The sequence below is a fragment of the Stegodyphus dumicola genome, chromosome 5 (assembly GCF_044657685.1).
Source record: "Stegodyphus dumicola isolate Sdum_Otavi_A_Nest chromosome 5, ASM4465768v1".
In the NCBI taxonomy this organism is placed as follows: Eukaryota; Metazoa; Arthropoda; class Arachnida; order Araneae; family Eresidae; genus Stegodyphus; species Stegodyphus dumicola.
The window spans coordinates 104921223-104943651 of record NC_140772.1 but is presented as its reverse complement, the minus strand read 5'-3'; the positions used below and the strand labels follow the sequence as shown (position 1 = coordinate 104943651).

At 35.1% G+C, this 22429-nt stretch overlaps 1 protein-coding gene across 1 annotated transcript in view; it reads right to left on the bottom strand.

The window, feature by feature from the left end:
• Nucleotides 1–2504: 2504 nt before the first annotated feature.
• Nucleotides 2505–22429, bottom strand: part of Past1 (putative achaete scute target 1) — a 58553-nt gene continuing 38628 nt past the window's right edge. Inside the window, exon 2 of the mRNA XM_035352114.2 lies at nt 2505–5259. Coding sequence (XP_035208005.1) covers nt 4561–5259 — 699 coding nt within the window. The 3' untranslated portion in view covers nt 2505–4560. The remainder of the gene's footprint in view (nt 5260–22429) is intronic.

The window sequence follows — 22429 nt, the reverse complement described above, 5'->3', positions numbered from 1 at the left end:
TTAGAGCTTTAGAACTTAAAATTGAATACTCAATTTTGGTTGAAATCCAAAACTTCTAATTAAAACTCTCTTCGTCTTGCGAGTGAAAAGGATCTTGGATCAACATAAATTTCTCTACATTACCTTCCGCAAAGTATTTTGCGAACCATTCAGTGAGCTTTGAAAGGTGTTCCATGAAAAGGGACAGCAATTCCTATAAAACGAAGACTATCAGAAGTTGTGTATTGGTACAACGTACAAAAACAATCTTGAGCACCATCGTCATTCAATTGTTTTATCCACAACTGCAGGTTTTTCCTAAACCCTGAAATTTTTTCTACAAGTTTCAAGATGTGCTGCCCTGTAGTAACAGATTCAAGATTGCCAAAATGTCGCCCTAATATGCTAGTGTCAGCAAAATGTCTAGCTCGGCAAAATTCTTAGCGATCGCATTACCTTTCTCATGCAAGTGTGAATTTCTTAACACTCCGAACGCATGAGACAGGACGCTGTTACGCGAAAGAAATCGTAAACTGCAAAAAATTGCTTTCAGCGGTCTAGTTTTTATGTAGTTCCCTAAGTCTATGGACGCATTCTGCCATACTCAAATGAGGACTAAGCGACTTCGATGCAAATGAATCCCAATAGATAATGTGGGTCCACACAGCATGTGGTGTTTCGCTGTTAATAAATGCTTGCAGTCCCGCATAGCGACCGTATAATGATTGAGCATCATCACTACATACACAGATACACTTTTTCCAATCTAACTCATTTTCCATTATAAACATGTCAAGTATTTTGAATAAGCTTTACGTTCTTGCTGAGCTCGCAGTCTACCAGTCTGCTCTTGAACGGACTCCTGTTAACCTTTTTTTTTTTTTTTGGGGGGGGGGGTCATTTTTAGCTTCATTAGTAATCGTTGTTTTCTTCGCAATTACGCCACATACAGTTCAATGAAACAAATCGCAAAATTCTTAAAAGCTGCATAGCAGCATTTGTTTAGAATTCTCCGATGCAGTGTTAAGTGTTGGCATGTATTTTTATATTTTTTCTCAGTTTATCATATCAGTATTCAGTTTTCTCAGTTGTGAAATCTAACAAAATTTTTTATTTTATCTTTTTATTATTAACGTTTTGTGTACTAACTTTAGCTATTAAATATCACGTTCTTCGCACTTACCCCAAATAAAATTCAATTCGACAGCAAAATCAGAAAATATTTAAAAATAGCATATCTTTAGAATTCCCGATAGAGTGTTAGAGGTTGCCATACATATTTTTATGTTCGCTATTCCTTTAAAAACTGGCCGCCTAAAATTGCTGTCATAAAAAATGAATATAAAATGATTTTAGTGAGTTCAACCAGTGTAATTTCATAATAATATTGAATATTTCTAATCAGACATCTTTTAAATCACATTAGAAAGTAGAAAAATATTCTTATGAACTATATTTATTATTCAGTAGCCATCCAGATTAAATTTGAAAGTATCTTAGACTTTACTGAATGGCGACACGGTCGCACTTGAAAGATAAAAGTATTTTATTTTTTGCCGCATTCATACAGCCGAGTTTATTAAATAAGACTGAAAGATAAATATCGTAAATTTTTCCGAATGGCAATAGTCTTGCGCACTGAAAATAAAAATGCTTTATTTCGAACAGTGCTGCCACTGCTTGCTTTCAGATCGTCGAGTTTGTTAATAAAAAATTAATTAAAATTTTACAAAATATGAAATAAATACTAAAACAAATTCGAAATTCAAAATTCGATCTTCCAGTGCCAATGTTCAGATAGAGATTACGTCATTCAAAATTTGATGTCTCTAGATTTTTTTCATAATGCGAGGAACATGCATATTCTTCATTCTTTGTCTTTAAAAACAATACAGGGCGATAATATTTGGTGGCTAACAATCTGAAAAGTGATATGCCGTTTATAGTGATTCGACGCAAAATCCCATTTCCAAACTAATTGTCCATTTTGGGCTAAAAATATCAAAGGTCGGATCATTGAAAGGAAAACTCACAACGTCTAAGACGACTCTTCTAAAACTATGGAAATACGGGACATAAGGTGTATCACGATGAACTTCCGGTATAAATCCTGCGTACCGATTTATTAGATGCTCGTTCACAGCTCCCACGCCATAGCATACTAAATTAGGTAGCATTTACAAAATGTTTTCAGTCAAAAACTCTAGTCCATAATGGGTAATATTTGTTTAGAAGAAACATATGCTCTCGTGTGGAGTTGTTCTCCATCTCCTTCGTATAGTAAAACTTTAACATAGCCTGTCACTAAAAATGTCATTAACAAAACTGAAATCGGGAGGCTACTTTTAAATGATACGTATCCAATTATACTTTTTGAAAAATTTCAGAAATATTTTACACTCACTTTCCTCCCCTTTCCCAAATAAAAATATTTTTTAATTTTAGCAATCTCAAGGATGCTCCCAAAATGAGAAACTTTTATAACTGGACCTCGCTCGCAGACGGAAGAAAGAATACAAAGCACAAATTTTATCAACAGTTTATTAAACTATTCAATACCAAAAACAATATTGGTGCATCAAAATTTTCTATCGTACAATAACAACCACAGAAGAATAACAAGTAATTACTACAGTTTCATACATGAAAGTCCATTGAAACTAAAAAGTAAATAAGCTCAACTGTTGAGAGCATCTGGTTGGATCCTGAAAATTACATTCAGTCATAAAGCAATATTATTAATAGAGAGCAACATACTACTTCCAAAAATGAATATTTCTTTTTTTGGTCAATTTTTACATATAACATGCTGTAATTTTATTGATAATTACTCATAAAAATATAAGAAGCTACCGCTTGTTAATTTTTCCTGGAGTTAATGGCATATTATAGAATTATAAATTTATTTTCAAAATCATTACATATATTTTATAATTATTCTCTTTTATAATAGTTCATTAAAAACAAAATTAAGATACTTAAAATTAGTGTTTCTAGTTCATTAATGTCAATTTTTATTTTACATTCATATTCGTTCCTAAATCATAAAATTTTGATGCATGCAAAATATCATGTATCAAAATTTAAAATTTCTACAGGAAAAAAAGACGGAAAAAGGTTAAAAAAATCATCTTGCGAATAAATTTATAAAGTGTATCATTTTATGCGATGATGATTTGTTTTTTTACAGGAAACTATGCAAAATGACGTAATTCTGAACATATTCAAAAAGTTGTTATTTTCAATGTACGATGTTTTGAACCTGAACAAATACACATCAGATAATGTTTTCAAAATAAGACGCGATGAAAGAAAACAAACTTCCTCTTCCAAAAATGTTGGCTACACAAACACACACAAGAAAAAAATGAACAATTATTCTAAAGAGAAATCTTATGCAAAATTGGTCCCTAGGATGAAATATTTCATAGAATTTAGAAAAGCACTCTTACTTATTCCCAGAAAATTTACAGTTTTATACTTAAAAAATTTTGAAGTCTTCCAATTATTTACCGCACAGCACTTTTCTGGAAAAACAATTATACTTTTATGACTGATATATATATATATATATATATATATATATATATATATATATATATATTCCAGGTACAAACTGATACCTTAAAATTAAAATATTCTATGCATAATAAATTAAAGTTAAGTACTAAATCTGTAATACTTTAAGCGTTTTCGAAAGGAATTTAAGTACTCAGTAGAACACTTCCGAGTTTCATAACTAATCCTGTCCTTTAGCAAAAGCAGCAGCAGGGAATGAAATTAACTGTTTTCAAGCACTCCTCGAATAATTAGTTAATTACTTATTTAAAGAGCAAGAAACGATTGTTTTGTTTCGAAATGCGCATTCAGAACTGTTTTCATCAGTATGATAGGCACACTAGGCACTTCAAATTGAGGACACGTAACCAAGTTCCACGTTTTACACTCAAATTAAAAATAATGGCTTTAAATTAAAATAATTACTTTTAGATGCCTTGCAAGAAGTAGCACAGATGAAAGCTCAGTACAATAAATAATTCATATTTTTTACTCATTCCTAAAAGACTTTATAAGAAAATTTAAAGAATTAAGTTAGGTTTCATAAAGCGCATTCACATTTGTACGAAATCGGTAAAGAAACTGCAATAAAATGTTAAAGAAAATTCAATCAATCAAATCTATCAGTCGGACTGTAGATGTATAAATACACACACATAACAAACGCATTTATATAAATTTATGCGAGAGCACAATTATATTCTTGCTTGAGATAAGAGATTACTTGAGCAAATGCATCTCAGGATGCATTCGAACTGTCAGTTAATGTTAATTACGCTATACAAAAAGATGATAAAAATTGCAAATACAAAGTAATTAAGAAAAAAGTAATAGGATACAGAAATATACTGACAAAAGAAGTTTGGACAAGTGAGGCAGCTTTTAAACCAAATTTGCCAGTAACAGTTTTGTACATTCTTTCAAGAAGCCAAAACAAAACTCGTGGGGCAGTCACAGAAGAATCTATCTCAGTAAATACACGATGCGAAATATTTCATTGGCAAATATAAGACGCAAGTACAGCTAACGTATAAACATTTTTTTGGATGGAGGTACCAAATGTTCGGGCAATTCAAGAGGTAAATCATGACCTTGCAATTTGATATTGATGAGATGCATGGCTAGCGCAAACTCATCAGAATCTAACATACCGTCCTTATCTATATCTGAGAGCTTCCACACTTTGCCCAAGACGGTATTGGGTAATTTGGATTTAATCATCTCAGCTTTAGCACTGGCGCCTGTGATTTTGCCATCTACAGGATTTAGACTTTGAAAGATATCGTCATATTTGTAACGCTCTTTACCTACGATCCATTCTGAATCCATTGATCCTGCATCTATGCCTTCTCCTCTGCCAAAGGTAAAGGGGCTCTGTTGAACTCCATCAAAGGCACCACCTTTCACATTTGATTCCTCACTGGACTGAAGACGTTGCTCTTGCGGAATCTGTGCCATCAAACGTGCAATATCTTCAGCTAACATTTTGTCAACTGTTTCCAAAAGTTTGGGCTTTAGAGGGTGAAACTTGGTGAAGTCCATGTCAACCAACTTCTCTTGCATTTCCCTCAGGTCTGGAAAATCCCCCGGTGGCAAATGATGTTCTCGCTGTATCTCTTCATAAACATTGTTCAAGTTCTTAATAAGTTCTTTTTTCTTGCTGTCTTTGCCAAACATAGATGGCATATTACTACGCAGAGAACTGATGATGTAAGCATGAACCTAAAAAGAAAGAAAAAAATTATAAGCCTGTTGGCGCTAATTTCTATCAAAAAAAAAAAAAAAAAAAAAAAAGAGAACAAATTTTACAAGAATGTTCAATCCGATTAAGTGGAAATTCAGAGCATACAGTATGATAAGATGGGATAAATATACACAAATCAGACTTAATTTTAATGTAAAATTAAAATACAAAAATATTTCACATATATTTATAAAAATCTTACTCCAACAATTTTTAGACAAAGATACACAGACTTTTTCGCTTTTTGCTTACTATAAAAAATCCTTGCTCTTGCAATATTACGAACGAAATGCTAAATTAATCTTTCAGAACTTAATTTTTTTTGGAAATATAACAATTCGTAATGGAATTATTAAATATATATATCTATAACAAATAATTGAAATGGAAGGGAAAATAACACATTTGGATATTCGACCATACTACCAATAACTTATTTGCATCTTTTGGTAATGTTGCAACTCAACTCTTGCTGAGTGACGTCATCTCGAACTATGAACTCTCGCTTAGAGATTGCACGAGAACTCGGAACGGAGAAGTCGCACGCTGCGTCGTGCCACATTTAAACACTTTTCCTTATGTAAATATTCTGTAACCCGTTTTGCGTCTTCATTAATATGTTTCGTGTAAAGAAAGTATTTATCATTTATGGATTATTTCCTTCAAGATTTTGCAGATAGAGATGCACAGAGGAAAATTCAACCAGTGGCCCTGGCAGAACCGATTGGAACAAGGTAAACAGTTTTGTTTTACCTTGATTAATTAGTTAGAAGTAACGATAACGATAGAATAATAAATAATAATAGATTAGTATTTATTAAACATATTGTTTCGAAATGTCCAGAACGGTAAGATAGCTTCCCCGCAAAGCAGTTTTAGGATAAAACAGCAAGGAAAGCTGGGTTGCCACATTTGGCGAGAAATCGCCCATTTGGCGACAAAATTGGCGATATGCCACGGACGGATGGAGAACCTTCTGGAACGAATTCTTACTGGTTTAGCCCAGAATGTTCTCGAACACAAGCCGAAAGCTATATAAACCCTGCTGGTCCGCAGTCAGTTAGTGTGCCTCGTCGAGAGGGCGAGAATGTCTGCCTCGCATAGAGTGCGAGTTAGTCAGTATCCAGTTGGTGTCTCGTCTAGCGAGCCAATTCCTGCGAAGTCGATCGAGTTGACAGCCGGACAGCGAGTGCCGAGTAGGTCGTCGAGTACACTGAAAGAGTCTCGTAGTGTATCGCGGTTAGTGCATTGTCGAGAGAGCCTGTTGAGCTCCGGGAACGACTGAACCGTAGAGTCGGAAGCTGTGCTCTGTGTGTCGCCGAGTGCATCGCGAGTTGTTGTGTGGAGAGTCGGGAGCTGTACTCTAGTGCTTTGCCACCGTGATAGCCTGATAACCTGGAGGCTGTGTCGCTGATCGTGTCAGCATGTTTATAGCAGTTCATCGACGACTGTAAAAACATGTTTTGGAGCTGCCCTGACAAAACACTGGCCAATAAAAGTGTGTTTCGATACTTCATCAAGAAGTGTCGTCGTCATTCACTCCAAATCCACACGAACTTCGTAACGAATGTAACAGCTGGTGTCAGAAAATAACGCAACAACTAGTGTCAGAAGTGGGATTTGCGAATGAATGCCAGTGACCCGCCTCAAGAAAAAAAGCCATGGCGGAGGAAACGAAGACTTTGAGGCTGAAATGAAAGCCGGATTGGCTGAGATAAAAGCCAGATATGATACGATGAAAGCTGGACGAGAAGAGATAAAAGCTGGATATAAAATGATGACAGCTGAGATCAAAGCTGGACTGAAAGAGATGAAAACCGGACTGGAAGAGATGAAAACCGGACTGGAAGAGAAGAAAGCCCGACGAGAAGAAATAAATGTCGGCCAAGAAAGGGTGCGAGAGCAACTCCAACAGGTGAAAGTAGAGCTTACAGAAGAAACTGGAGCCATAAAAGACGATATGGAAATGATAGAAATGGTATCTGAAGAATCAAAGGATGAAGAAATGAAGGAAGTAGCTAATGAACTGTCTGAGGAAGATCAAGAAATGGAAGATGAAACAACTAATGGGATTAAAGAAAAAGAATGAAAACATGAAGAAATAAAAGATGGGGAAGAAGCTTTTGATTCTCAAGTGCCTGAAGTGGAAGAAATTGAAAATGAGACTGTTCAGTTCGTCGAAACTGATAGTGAAGTTACGAAGTCGCAGGCAGCAAGTGTTGAACTATCTGAAAGTGCATGTGATGCAGAGATGGGAGAAGCTGATGTACAGCTTAAGAAGTGCCCTCTAATATTGCAAGAAAATTCACCCACCTCGCAAATTATGTGTGCGTCTCATAGTGCAGATTTTGCAGACAAGGACTTGATTCTTAATCCGGATACTTCTGCTTGTAAAGGATCGGATTCTATTCGCGACCCTGGTGCAGACATCGGAACTGGTTCCCAGGAAACGGAGGAAAATAAGCGTGTATCAATTGCTAAAATTACCGAGGTGAACTGTGTGCCTGCTGCGAATGAACTACAGAGTGGTGAACAACGTGTTTCACATCTTCCTGATGAACGACAAGTCTGAAAGGACCGAATCTTCAGACAGTGATATGCAAAACAGAAACACATCTGAGAACTGCTGTGGAAAAGTACTTGACCCGGGTATATTTTAATGAAAAGACTGAGACTGAAATTCATTCTTAACTTTAATTTGTATAATTTAAAATTGTTATGTATAATTTAATTGTATAATTAATTATATTAACATATAAGTTACATATTAATATAATAATACAAATTAAATTATTTGCATAATTTAATTTGTGTATGTAACTTGTACATAGTGTAAATATTTGTTTCTTTAGTTATGTTATTTGTTTGTTTTATTATGTTTTGTGTGTATCGAATTTGTCTTCTGACCAAGGGTTGTACTGCCCGGGACGTGCAGTCCTTATCCGTACAAACGTGAAGGCAGAAAAGAAAAACGCAACAATATTTTTGTCGTCGATAGACTGATTAAACAAGTTTTTGCTCCTTCTCCGACGGGTATAGTTAGCAATCGCATCGAACAGACTATTATTCTCCGCAGCTTGGTTCAGCCACCAAATGAGCTCTGCTATAAATTAAAAAGGCTTTTTCCATTAGTGTGGTCCGTATGCGTTGCGTATGTAGTTCTCCAATCAGCGAAATTGATTTTGATTGACATATGTGATGACTGGAGACAGATCACATGGAAATGAACAATATTTAATTTCTTTCCATATGTCAGCGGAAGCTCTGGATTCATATGCTGAAAGAGGAGCATCGCCAGGAATCAACTAAAAATACAAAATACAACAAAAAATAACGGTGGTAGAAGTAGCGATGAGTTTTAGGGAAACAATATGTTTCTTAAAAAAAAACTGTTTCTGAATTTCCGAAATATAGATATCATAGCGAGATATTTGCGTACTGAAGGAGACTTTAATTTAATTAATTGTTACGCCATTAATGCAATTTATAAAAAATCAATGCAACTACAGTGCTAGTTCACATTAGTGATCAGTATTAAAGATATTATTCAGCTGTAGAAAATATAATTTTCTGCTCATGAATCAACAAAATTTTGCCGGACAAGTATTTCTCAGTTCTAGTTTCGTATATACATTTCCTTTTTGAAGAAGGGGAATTTTGACTGTCTCAAACTGCTGTGAGCAAATGTGATATGTATTATCAGAATTTTTTTGAAACAGGTAAAAACTTAATAATGTACTTCAGAAAATATTTTTGATAGTTTTTTAAATACATAATTTTATTAAATAATACATCAAGTTTGTATTTTTCTATATATATATTCTTTTATAAATGCATTTAATATATAATACATTAATACATTTAAATACAGCATCTAAAATATAAATTCGCTCTGGTTTCTTAATAACGATAAAAAGAAAGTAAAACGATTCTTTCATACAATGATAAGTTGTTTAATCTCAGTTGTAAATTTAGGAAAAATTAATATATATAAAAATCTGATATTACTTTTTTTTTGGTGAGTACATGAATTGCATTTTTTTTTTTTTGTGTTTTATTGTCAAACATTATATTAGCACATTTTTGCATTCGTTACTCAGAAAAGTAAAAAAGTGTACATCCTAAAAAGACTGAATTTTAAAAAGAAAGAGAAAAAATAATAAATTAATACCTGACGATAAAATTGTAAAAATAACCACATTACGAAAATAATAAAGATACAGATTTTTACTGTGTTTGCTTAATTCTACTCACGGTTTTGAACAGCAAAACTTACATAGAACTCACAGGTGCAACTTCAGCAGACAGAACTTTATCTACTAAAATTGTTAAATTATTTTAGACGCTATTTCTGATCCTTAAGTACGGTTTCTAAGTAATTCACAGAAGATAAGAATTATTTTCCTGAATTAATATTTTTCTCCCAAAAGAGCAAAACGAAACAAGGAAAAATTTCATTAAAAAGTTATTTATTATTTTAAAAAGCGTCAGGCTCGTCAGATTACAAGAAAACTATTGAAGCATGAAAAATGAAATTGTAAAGTAAATCCCCATTATAGTGTCACATTTCCTGACAAGCTCAGCTTTAAAAAAAATAATCGCCTTCGTTTTGAAAGAACATCTACCCGAATAAGTAACTACATATGCGCAAGTTTATTTTTATTTTTTCGGCTCGATCAACGGAAGAACGGAGCAGTAAACGAAAATGATGCACGTGTGGGCGAATGGGAAGCACTGAACAACAGACCACTTTGTTTGGGCTTGAACGGCTTGACAGCGTCCGGAATTTCTAGCCGCCTTTATGTCTCTCAAGAGTGCACTTAATGCACCGTACTAACGATTCAAATACTATGGACAGGCAAATATGCTCTTGTTCTTAAGTACAGCAACTGGCGCACTTTACCTTCTTATTTGGTGACATACTAGGTCATCAGGAGTGCCGGCTTTAAATTTTATGATGAATTCAAGAGCGGTTCATATAGGATGATAGAGAAAACATTTAATCATTTTATCGTCTCAGACAGGGCTTAGTCCCAACTGAGGAAGTTCTCGAAACAGCCTTAACAATTTTCTTCCCGTTTGAGCCTTATAAGTCAGGATTCAGCAGATCTACTCCAGAAACTGAGCCCGATCGGGAAATACTCCCTCATTTCCATTTGAAATAAGGCGTTTTTACATCCTCTTCTATAAAAGTAAGAGACCATAAAGTCAGTGTTTTCAATGGCATAACACTTCTCTATTTTGTATTATTTTATTAGAAGCCACAAGGCACCTTGTTATCGCCTTTCTAAATTCTCAAGCCATTAATAATATTTAATCATAATTCTGAAGTTATAACTTTGTTAAATTTCACCTTTTTCAAAATTAAAACATCGAGTTTTGAGAGGTTTCGTTTATGTGATTACGGCAGCCTCGACGGCTATCTACCTAAGGGAAGGGATGCCTTCATGCAGGATTTTCTAAGGAAAACTGACTTGTATAAACGTTACACGTGGGGAAAACTATGAAAACGCCCATGAAGCCAGCCGTTCGCGGAATTCGAACCTCGGGCTAAACTACCAGTGTTCCGCGACTTACCACTCCGCCGCTGGTGAGCCCCCAGTTTTGAGAGGATTTCAATGTTAGAAGTTAAGTTCGGCGTAAAAAAAAACTGCTCCTAGAAAGTGTCTGAAAGTTCAAATGCAAATCACGTGATTCTTTCAGCAAAACAAACGAAAGTGTCATAAAGTCATCCTCCTTTACGTTTATACCATGGAGGTACTCAATCCATGGTTTAGACCATTAAGTAGGAAAGATGAGGAGAGGCCTTAACTGTTTTTTCTCATGCACTGCTTTGAAACAGTGGCACACCCCTCGTGGAGACCTAAACCTTCAATGACTTGCCATTAAGATCAATTGGTTTTGACATGATCGGACGTCGTAAATATTCGTATTAATGTATATATTTGCTTTTTATACAATATTTCAGAGTCCTAAATATGTGAAAAGAATATATTTTTAAACAGCATTTGATTCTCAAGGGAATTAAATGCTATGCTTTTCCCAGAAGTTTATTCAGAAGAGTAATTTGAATGAAATATTTTCACAAGTCTTTGTTAATTACATTAGAATGGAATTTTAAAGTAATTCGATTTCATTCGGTTAACAATTACAAAAATTAAAATCAAAATTTACTGTATTATTAATATTAAAATTAAGCATTATTTCTTGTCTATTTACAGAGCTTCTTCCAGAAATACTTTCTCAAATATGAGATGATTTTTTGCTTGTGAAGCATCCTTTAAATCAAAAACAGAGTCACTTTAAAATTAATGCTCAGTTCAGTTCATTTCAAATTACAGCACCTTTTATTTTAATAGCGAAATACGTTAAATATTGCTTGATTTTTATGTACTTAACGTTCTATAAACTGTTCTGCAAAAAATTTTATATATATATATATATAAATTTAAACAAATTTAAATTTAAACAAACACGTATAAAAGTAAAATTTAAAGCCTAAAAAAAAAAAAAAAAAAATAAAAAAAATAATTTTTTTTTTTTTTAAAAATGTGCAAACATATAAAATATATATATATATATATATATATATATATTATTTAAAACTTGTAACAACTGAGTTATTATCAGATGTAAGGAAACAATTCTTTTAATACTCATCAATATGTTTTTTTTATCCTCTATTTCAAAAATACATATTCTAAAAAATCTTCTTTACTACTTCCTTAAGCACGTTTCTCAGACCGTGCTTCACATCATCTTTTAATAGATTGCTTTCCAGTACGAACAATTCTTGTTTAAATAGTTTTATAAATATATTTGTGAACAGAATTTCAATTTATGTTTACAATTAAATGTTAACGAAATGTTAATTAAATGTTAAATAACGAACATATGTACCCCCGTTGTTAAAATTATTTGAAAGAATGAACGATGGCCCTTTTTTCCTCTCGTGCATCAATGAAAAAAATCTGACGTGTACACCACATGACTTCCTTGTACGGAATATTAAATTATACACATTTTTTTTCCATTTTATTTAAACTTATTAGATTGAATTAAACCTACTTCGCCGACAGCGCATAAACCACAATAGAATAAATGCATTCTTTAAAACTCACTTTGTTTACCATAGCGACACTCTGGCACTAGGTTTACTTAACAGTATTATATTTCATTCATATTATAACTCAGAATGCACAAAATGTATATCATTTAAAGAATTATCTAATCGTTGCCACATGTTCTGTTCAAATACAATAATAAAGCTAGAATGATGTATAAAAGAAATTAAGCAAACAAAACAAAATGAAGCAGTTTTTCACAGACGATTGAGTATTTCTCATTTAATTAATTCAGTTCTCACTTCGCGAGAAGGCAAAAATACATAAAAACTCAAAATATCTATATTAAAAATTACGAAGTAAATTTCAAACGCTTATTTCCTCGAAAAAATTCCAGAAAGAATTAAGCACGACTTAATTGGCAATAATAAATGAATGCGTTATCTTTGTTGTTGCGAAGCTAAGTTTCTCTAGATTGGCAACAAATCCACTAGTCTCCTGTTTCAAATGTAAACATCAATGGCCGCCATTAAAAACAGGCTTAGCGGCAATTAAACAACTTTAAAATTGCTGATAATTCTAAAAATATTGCACACAGATTTACTAAAGGCATAAAATCCTTAACCGGAAGATAAAAACAACATAATTCAATCATTTTTAAAGCAAAAAATGTACAATTTACAAACATATAAGAATAAATAAACTGAGATCACTGAGCCGGGTAACAGAGTGGATATATATATAAATATATTTATATACGTTTGGTTCGGCCGATTGCAACCAAAATACGAGGTGCACATCTACATGTTATAGCAGTCCTATATACCAAATTTCAACGTTCTGAGGCTACTCGACGTACATACGTTCGCACAGACGCCACGAAAAATTCTCTTCAGAATTAATTTTAAAGCAGTTTTATATTTTTTTTGAAGGAAAAGTGTATTTTATTCTGTCCTTACGTACAGATATCACGCAAAAACATCGTTAAATTGCATTCGATAGCGGTCAAAATGGATATTTTCGTTGAAATATGCTGCCTGAAACTTTTCGCGATTACAATACTTCCTTTTTACTTTGTACAAGGAAGTAAAAAAGGAAAGTAAGTAGGTTACTATAAATTAAGAATTCCGCGAAGTGAATTATTCTTGGCGCAAAATGAAAAAAATACGCAAAGATAAATTTTTAATTTTCCCCATAAATAAATTTAGGCATAACTTGAGCCGTAGAATAGAAATATGGAAAAAATGATATGTTATTTAAGAAAACGTATGATTTTGTCTCAAAATACCTATGCTAGAATAATGCTATATATAAATCTAATATATATATCCTAAGTCGCGGTTTCGAGACATAAAAAACGCAATTTGAATTTTGTCAGTCAGCCCAGTAGAACGGGAGATACAGAACTGTCATCCCCCCAGCAGTGTACAGGAGGTTATGAATGAATAAATCCTTCATTCGAAAATACATTTACTATAAATAATTTAATAAATATATGCATATTTTGCTCAACGCAAATACATGCTTTTTACAGGGATATGGATAAATAAATATTTATATATACTTAATATTTTTCATTTTAAGTATGTGCAAATCTTACATTTCTGTGCATACACTATATTTTTCGAGTAAAGTAATTTACAATAATTAAGCATATATTAGAATTTTTTACATTAGAAATATGTATAAAACTGAATGAAAATGCCATGCATTATTTCTAACTAGGTGTACCCGCCCGGCGTTGCCCGTGCATTTAGAAAATGCAGATAAGTGAATAGCGCAGGAATAGTAGTGTAGGACATGTAGACTGTCTCTCTCTCTTCCCCCCCCACAAGCTACAAAAAAGAAATGAATTGTAATTAATCGATTTAATATATCGTCAAAACAGCAAACTAACGCTAGAATAAAGAAATCAATTGTTACAATCGAACGTTATTTGAAAACAAATAATAATATCAGTGAGTCAAAAAAACCGTGATTAATTAATTATAAATAATTTTTTTTAAATTTTTCTAATTCAAAAATCGAAAATCGGGCTTCGAGGTCTGGTGGCCAGCCCCTTTGTGCTTCCGTATAAAAAATTCCAGGTCCCTGCGTGCGATAGATTTGGCTGGAGAGCTCGGTCAGACAGACAGACAGACACATTACACTTGCTTTTATTATTATAGATACGCACTCAAAAGTGAGTTTTCCTTCGAAATTTCTCCACGAAGCCATTTATCCCCTTAGACAGATAGATAGCTCTTGCATGCTTTACCTTATTTAAAAAACTTAACCTATATGCCTAATTTGAAATATTTTAACATGTATGATTTTATACTTACATTTACACATCAAGTTTATAACTTTTGACTTAAAACACGTTTTTGGATACATTCATTATCAGATTTAAACTTTCTAGTAAATATATCTTGGCAGAGCATTCAATACCAGTCTTAGCGATTTTACCCAGTTAAATAGTTATCTGATAATATAATAAATAACAACTATCCATTTCACATTTAAACATTAACCACACTGGCATCAGATCGCAAAGATTGCCTTACTTTGCATAATATTGTTTCATTTTAAAATAGTTAAAAACGACTAATTAATGTAAATTCACAAATACATATATTATACAAATTTTCACGCATATATCACTTAGTTATAAGGAAGAGGTTTAAAGTGCTCTATATTTTTGCAATATTTTGACATTTTAAAGTTACCTCAAAATATTTTTCATTCTTTACGCATAATACACATTTTGCTAAAATCTATATTTTTGTAGTCGAGTCGCCTAAAATTTTATATCAGAAATTCATAATCAAAATCGCTGTTGCAAGTTATTAAAAAAAAACTTCGATGAGATTTCTGCTTCAGTGCCACTAAACTAAACAAAGTGCTAGAAGGTATGATGCCGTTAACGAACGAACCGCTAGGCAATGGTTCCAGAAGTTCAGGTCAGCGGATATGTCTCTTGGTGATGCACCACACATCGCTGGACGATGAGGCTCTGAGAGCAGCCTTAGAGACTGAAAATAGCCAAACGTGTGGTGAGCTTGCTGGAAGGTAGAAGGCTAGAAACGTGTGGTGAGCTTGCTGGAGACTAGAAGGTAACCAAAAACGTTCTTGCCGTTTTGGACAGTCAGAAAGAAAATGTCATAAAACAAATAAAAATCATCGCTAACAATCAAAGTAACCATCATCGGCATCCACTGCCTTTTACCAACGAGTGGCTAGGTGGATTATTGATGATTTTGAAGCCCTTCTTTCCCAAGCCTACTGACCCTAAATCAGTTATTAGTCCCAGATAATGATTGCAACTTTTGACACTGATGTTATTCTCTTCCCCTGCTTTCACAGCCGTTATTTATCTTCCTTCAATTTTCTGTAAAAAAAAAAAAAAAAAAGAAAAAAAGAAAAAAAGAAAAAGAAAAAAGAAAGAGAGAAAAAAAGATTTAATATTAAAATTGGCTGCGCTACCTCTTCATCGTACTGTCACTGAAGATAAACGACAGTTTGAAAATATAGTAGTAGCTCCCAAATACACTTATGTCCATAAATTAAGGATAATTCGGAGTCACGCGGAAATCGAACTCTAAAATAAATATATCACCTGTAAAATCACTACACCCATCTTCAAGAATCATATGCAAATTTCAGGAAGTAACCAGATGACACCGATGGTACGTCACAATGACGAGAGTGTAAGAGAGTGATATATAAGGAATACAGGCAAAGAAGTAAAATTGTTCGCAGGCGCTTTATAAGCATTTCAGTGCAATAACCGAATAGTTAGGACACAAAGTACGCATTTGGATGATTTTTTACGTGGTAGAATTATCGGCCGTCTGGAATGTGGGCGTACCCAACTGGAAGTATCAGACGAACTTGAAATTGCACAGAGTGTCATCTCCAGGTTTTGGCAACGATTCCAAGATGATGGTAATGTGAGTAGACGTTACAGCACAGGTCGCCCCAGAGTTACAACGCCGAATGAGGACCGGTATTTGGCAGTTACTGCCAAAAGAAACAGGCGAAGCACAGCCTCAGACCTGTCTCGTCAGCTCTCTTCAGCCACTGGTACGACAATTTCAAGGCAGGCCGTGTAGAGACGCTTAGGGCAGATTGGTCTATATGCTCGTAGACCTGTCAGATGCGTTTCACTTACTGAAACTCACTGTCGCCTGCGGTTAGCCTGAAGTAGAGAGCATGCATTGTGGACACCGCAACAGTGGGTGTGAAGTTCCTTCCCCTGATGAAAGACGAAGAACGGAAGTGACTTACCCCAAAAAAACCGGTCGAGGCAGGCTGGTGGGGGGAAGAAAGACTGGACGGAGAGGGCACTGGGAGTGGGACCGGCGAGCATGCCGTGTGAGAACGTAGAGAAAAATATGTTTTAATTTCTTTTGCGCGCCTTGTATATATATATATATATTGTATATAGTTTATGTTACAGTGTACTCGTTGTATGGTGTATCCATAGTGCAGTTTGTGTAATAAATTAGTGAAGAAAATGTCAAAGCGGACAACTGTCATTTTCCCACTATGGTAAGTTTACACAGAAGAACCCACCTCGTGTTTGAACGAGCGCGAGGCATGACAAATGTCGCAGTCGTATAGGATAGTGGGAAAAAAGAAATCACCAAAAATACGAAGGAAGTAAGATCGTAAAAAGTGATTTGAGTGAACGTGGTTTAAATGAAGGAAATAATTCACGAAAGCAAGGAAGATGACAAAAGATGGTCATGAAAGACGGAAAGTGGCGCGCGTAAGCCTACACGTGCAAATAAACGAAAGGGTGTATGAAACCTCGTCGTGTGAAAAGTGATCATCAGTATTACCGTGGTGATATTATTAATTGAAATGTTCGTGCAGTGTTGAAACAGTGGCTGGTAAAAGTGATCATCCGTATTACCGTGGTGATATTATTAATTGAAATGTTCGTGCAGTGTTGAAACAGTGGATGGTAAAAGTGATCATCAGTATTACCGTGGTGATATTATTAATTGAAATGTTCGTGCAGTGTTGAAACAGTGGATGGTAAAAGTGATCATCAGTATTACCGTGGTGATATTATTAATTGAAATGTTCGTGCAGTGTTGAAACAGTGGCTGGTAAAAGTGATCATCCGTATTACCGTGGTGATATTATTAATTGAAATGTTCGTGCAGTGTTGAAACAGTGGATGGTAAAAGTGATCATCAGTATTACCGTGGTGATATTAAGTGAAGTGTTATGCAGCGCGATGAGGAAATTGTACAGAATTGAGCACAACTCGTCATTTTCTACTATCGGGATCAAAGGTAAGTCCCTCTTAATTTCTTGGGAAGCACAATATATAAATGAAGAGAGCTCCCTCCCTATAATTACTATAGTAACGGAGAAAATTAAAATTGTGTTAATGTCGGTTAATAACATGATGAGAATGCCAGGCGTTAAAGCCAGTAGACACTTAGAAAGTATATTTTATATGCAAATAAGGAATTATGATTAATTTTGTTATTAAGGAGATAATGTATGCTAAATGAATGTTAAAATAGTTCAAAAATATGTCAGCAGTAATTTCGAAACATTTAATTGTGTGCTTATGTTACTAATTAAGGTAGCAATGATTATCTATTTTTGTTGTTGCCGTATTTTGACAAAATGTTTTAATCATTAAAGTTAATAGGTTGAAAAAAAAATTAATTAGTTTAATGATTTGAGAACAATAAGTAAATGTTTGTTTCATTTCCAGAATATGTAAGGTATTACGGCGTAAGGCCAAAGTATTCAGAACTATTTTTTTGTACTAATTCAAAAGCTAATATAATTTTTGGTATCTATGTGTTAACAATATATGGTGAAATATATGTTAATAGTAATATGAGAAAGGTATTCATGATTGTGTTCACTAACGATAATGTTTGCTAAATGAATAATGGTAGTATTCAGTAGTAGTGAAATATGTATGTTTGCCTGTAAAATTAAGTGTTATTTATGTGTTGTATGGGTAAAGCTGTGAAAAGAAATACCAGAAGTTAATATGGGTCCTAAAAGGAGAAATAGGGTGTCAGAAGAATCTGATGAAATTATTAAGAACATGCAGGCTCAAATTAGGTTAAAGGAAATGGAGCTGCAGCTAGAAAAGTGTAAATTAGAGGCAGATGCGGCTAAAGACCGATTAAAAGAGATGGAATTTCGGGAAAGACAATTAGAGAGAGAACACGAGATAAAAATTAAAGAATTAGAAATTCAGAGTAGGAAAATGGATAAAGGAGGAAATAAATCGGGTTCAGAGGATGAAGGGCTTTCAGATGCTGAGCGCAAGGGAAATGATTTCTTGAAACATTTAAAAATAATGAAAGGAGTTATGATTGACCCGCCATCTAAAGCTGAGGAATGGCCGTTCTTTTTCCATCATGCGGAAATGATGTTTAATCTCTATAAAATTCCTGAAGAACATAAGGGGAAAATTATTTTGCAGAGTTTAAAAACTAAAGTTAAAAGTTTGATTTCAACTCTGGGTGAAAGGGATTTGGATAATTATATTAAGATTAAAGATACAGTATTAAAAGAATTCCAGATTACCCCATTGCAACATAAAAAGAATTTAGAAAAATGTGTAAAAAGATATGAGGAAACGTATACTCAGCACATAGCGAGGGTTGAGGCAGCACTTGATTTCTACTTAGAATCCAGAAAAGTTAAGACTTTTGATAAATTAAGAGAACTATTGATTGTCGATCAAGTAAAAGATCAATTACCCGCAAATGTTAAGGCGCATATACTGTTAAAAGAGGTAGAAAACTGGTTATCTCCGTCAGAGCTTGCAAATGATTTGGATAATTACGTTGCAGCAATGCCTAGAAATTACAATACGAGTGCTCAGGAAGTAAATAAAGTGGGACCAAAACAGGAACCGATAAGACAAGGGGAAAAATTAGGACGACCAAATAAGAGTAAGGGGAATTTCAGTTCTGATTACAGGGTTGATAAGGAGAAGTACAAAGGGGCAAAAACTTTAGAACCTCAAGGAATGATGCAGGCAAATAAGAAAGTTCTAAAATGTTTTCAGTGTCAGTGTGAAGGACACATAAAGCGTTTTTGTCCAGCGATAAACCTGATAGCGAAACCCAAGAGAGGAAGCGAAAAAGAGGATACGGATGAGGTGGAAGCAAAGGGATTAAATAAAATATGCGTAGTTTTGAAGTTAGCTAACTATGCAGAAGAAATTCCGTTAACTAGGGCAAGTGGGGAATTACCTAGGATAGAACTGCAGATAGGCAACGCTAGATTCAAAGGAGTGATTGATAGCGGAGCAGAAGTTACTGTAATCCAGAAATCGGTAGTTCCACAGAAATATTTGGAGTCTGGAGGGAAGATATGGTTACAACCCGCCGTGGGACCCCAGGTAGAAGCCCAATTAGTTACAGTACCTATCAGTATCTGGTCAAGAGAAGAGGAGGTACAGCCTTATGTAAACGTTCATGCAGCAGTAGTGCATAATTTGAACGAGGAAGCGCTGGTGACACCTCGAGATTTTAGACTTCTTAGGGAACAAGGAGATATTTATTGGGGAGAAAATAAGGAAGAAAAACTAGTATTGGGGGTTGGTCAGGTATCGAGTAACTTGGACGGAAAGGAATCGACAGAAAAAGCCAGTCACGAGGTCGAAGGTGAAGCGGAAATAGCTCGTACTACACCGTTGGTAAGGAGTAAAGATGAGGGGGAAGTAGAAGTGGGAGGCAGTGAGCAAGTGTTAGCTGATAACTCACCCTTATCGCAAACTCAACGTTTTAGACAGGAGCAAGCGGAATGTATTTCGCTGAAAAGCGCGTTCATGGATGCACGTAAGAACAAGAATGGGTATTGGCTAGAGTCAGGAATTTTGTACCACACGGGAAGTGTCAATGGGCAGCGATGTAGTCAGTTAGTTGTTCCTCAAAGCCGCAGGAAAGAAATTGTGAAGTTGGCTCACGAAAGCTTACAAGGGGGGCACTTCGCAGCAAAGAAGACGGCGGAAAGGATTAAAATGTCGTTTTGGTGGGAAGGATTGTCAAAGGAGGTGCGGAAGTGGTGTGAAGCTTGCAAGGAATGCCAGCTACGAAGGAAAGTTAAAGTGAAGGATAGGGCTCCAATTACAGCAGTAGGGAGGCCAGAAATTCCATTTCAAGTGGTTAATGCGGACGTTTTAGGGCCGATTGAGCCGAAATCTTCAAGAGGGCACCAGTATGTGTTATGTGTTGTTGATCAACATAGCAGATGGCCGGAGGCAATTCCACTAAAGGCGATAACAGCGAAAGCTACATGTGACGCTTTCACTGATATTTTCATGCGAACAGGAGTTCCGAGAATGATAGCCATGGATAACGGAACGAACTTTAAGGCTAAGCTAACACAAGAATTTTTAACTAGGTTAGGGGCCTCGCCAAAATTTTCTACGCCAGGGTATCCGCAGTCAAACGGGCTAGTGGAAAGGTGGATAGGAACAATGAAGTCAATGTTGCATCACGCGATAAATACTCAAGGAAGAAACTGGGATAAGCAGCTACCATATTTGTTATGGGCTTATAGGGAGATACCGAATTCAACTACCGGAGTCTCACCATTTTTGCTGATGTATGGTCGGGTGCCAGTGGGGCCACTGGCGATACTTAAATCAAGTTGGGTAGATGAGACGGTATTACCACAAGGAGTTGGGGAATCAGTTACTGAATATTTAATTTCTCTTCGAAATAGGTTACAGGAGGCAGAGAAATTCGCTAAAGAAAATTCGGAAGCTAAACAGCAGAAATATGTTCATCATCATAATTTGAGGTCTAAGGAAAATGAATTCGAGATAGGAGATGAGGTAGTAGTACTGATACCAACGTCAACAAATAAACTTTGCTCGAAATGGACAGGACCTGGAGAAATAGTTGCGAAAAAGTCTCCACATTCATATTTGGTAAAATTGCCAGATGAATCTGTTAGACATTTGCATCAAAATAAGTTACGGAAATATATACAGCCTATAAATGCAGTAGGGATAATCTATGAGGCTGACACAGAATTTGGGGAGGTGCAGCACGCGCCTATTCAAAGAAACCCTAAAGTAGACAAACTTTTAGATAGGATCTGTGTTTCAGAGGAATGGAAACATTTAGATAGGTCACAAAGGGATCAGTTGAGCAGGTTAATCAAATCTTTCCATGTAGTGTTTGACGGGGAGATTAAATGTGCGAAGGTAGGATCCCACAGTATCAGGTTAAAAACGGGAGTTGAAAGAAAGCAACCTCATGTTTATAAGGTACCTGAGGCGTTGAAGCCACAGGTGGAAAAGCAAATTGCTGATTTGTTAGAAAGAGGTTTAATTGAACCTTCCACAGCAGAGATTGCTTACCCTATTGTGTGGGTAGCGAAACGGGACGGAAGCGTACGTTTATGTTGTGATTATAGAGGGCTTAATGCGGAAAGTCAGATTGTCCCATTTCCTATGCAAAACGCAGAAGAGCTTCGATATAAGGCAGGGGCAGCACGTTATTTGTCTACGCTAGATATTCTTAAGGGGTATTGGGAAATCCCTATGGAGAAGGAAAGTAGACATCTGACGAGTTTTGTTTCTCCGAAGGGTCAGTATCAGTGGAAAGTGATGCCGTTCGGTTTGTCAGGTGCTGCCGCAACTTTCCAAAGAGTTATGAATCAAGCTCTTAGACCACATAGTGATTATGCTGAAAGTTTCATCGATGATATAATTGTCTATTCGTCAACGTGGGAAGAGCATCTTAAACATTTAAGAGCCGTACTCAGTACTTTACAGACATTGAACTTTACGGCTAATTTAGAGAAATGCTCTTTTGGCAAGTCGGAGGTAAAGTATTTAGGTCACATAGTAGGCTCAGGCAGACATGGCCCAGATCCAGAGAAATTGCAGGTCATTAAAAATTTGAAGTCACCTAGAACCAAAAAGGCATTAAGATCAGTTTTGGGGTTATATAATTACTATCGAGAGTATGTTCCGAATTATGCAAAAATAGCTAGGCCGTTAACTGAGCTCACGAGAAAATCTATACCTAATGATATACCTTGGGGGTCTGAAGCCGAGAAGGCATTCAAAGAATTAAAGGATGCTTTGTGC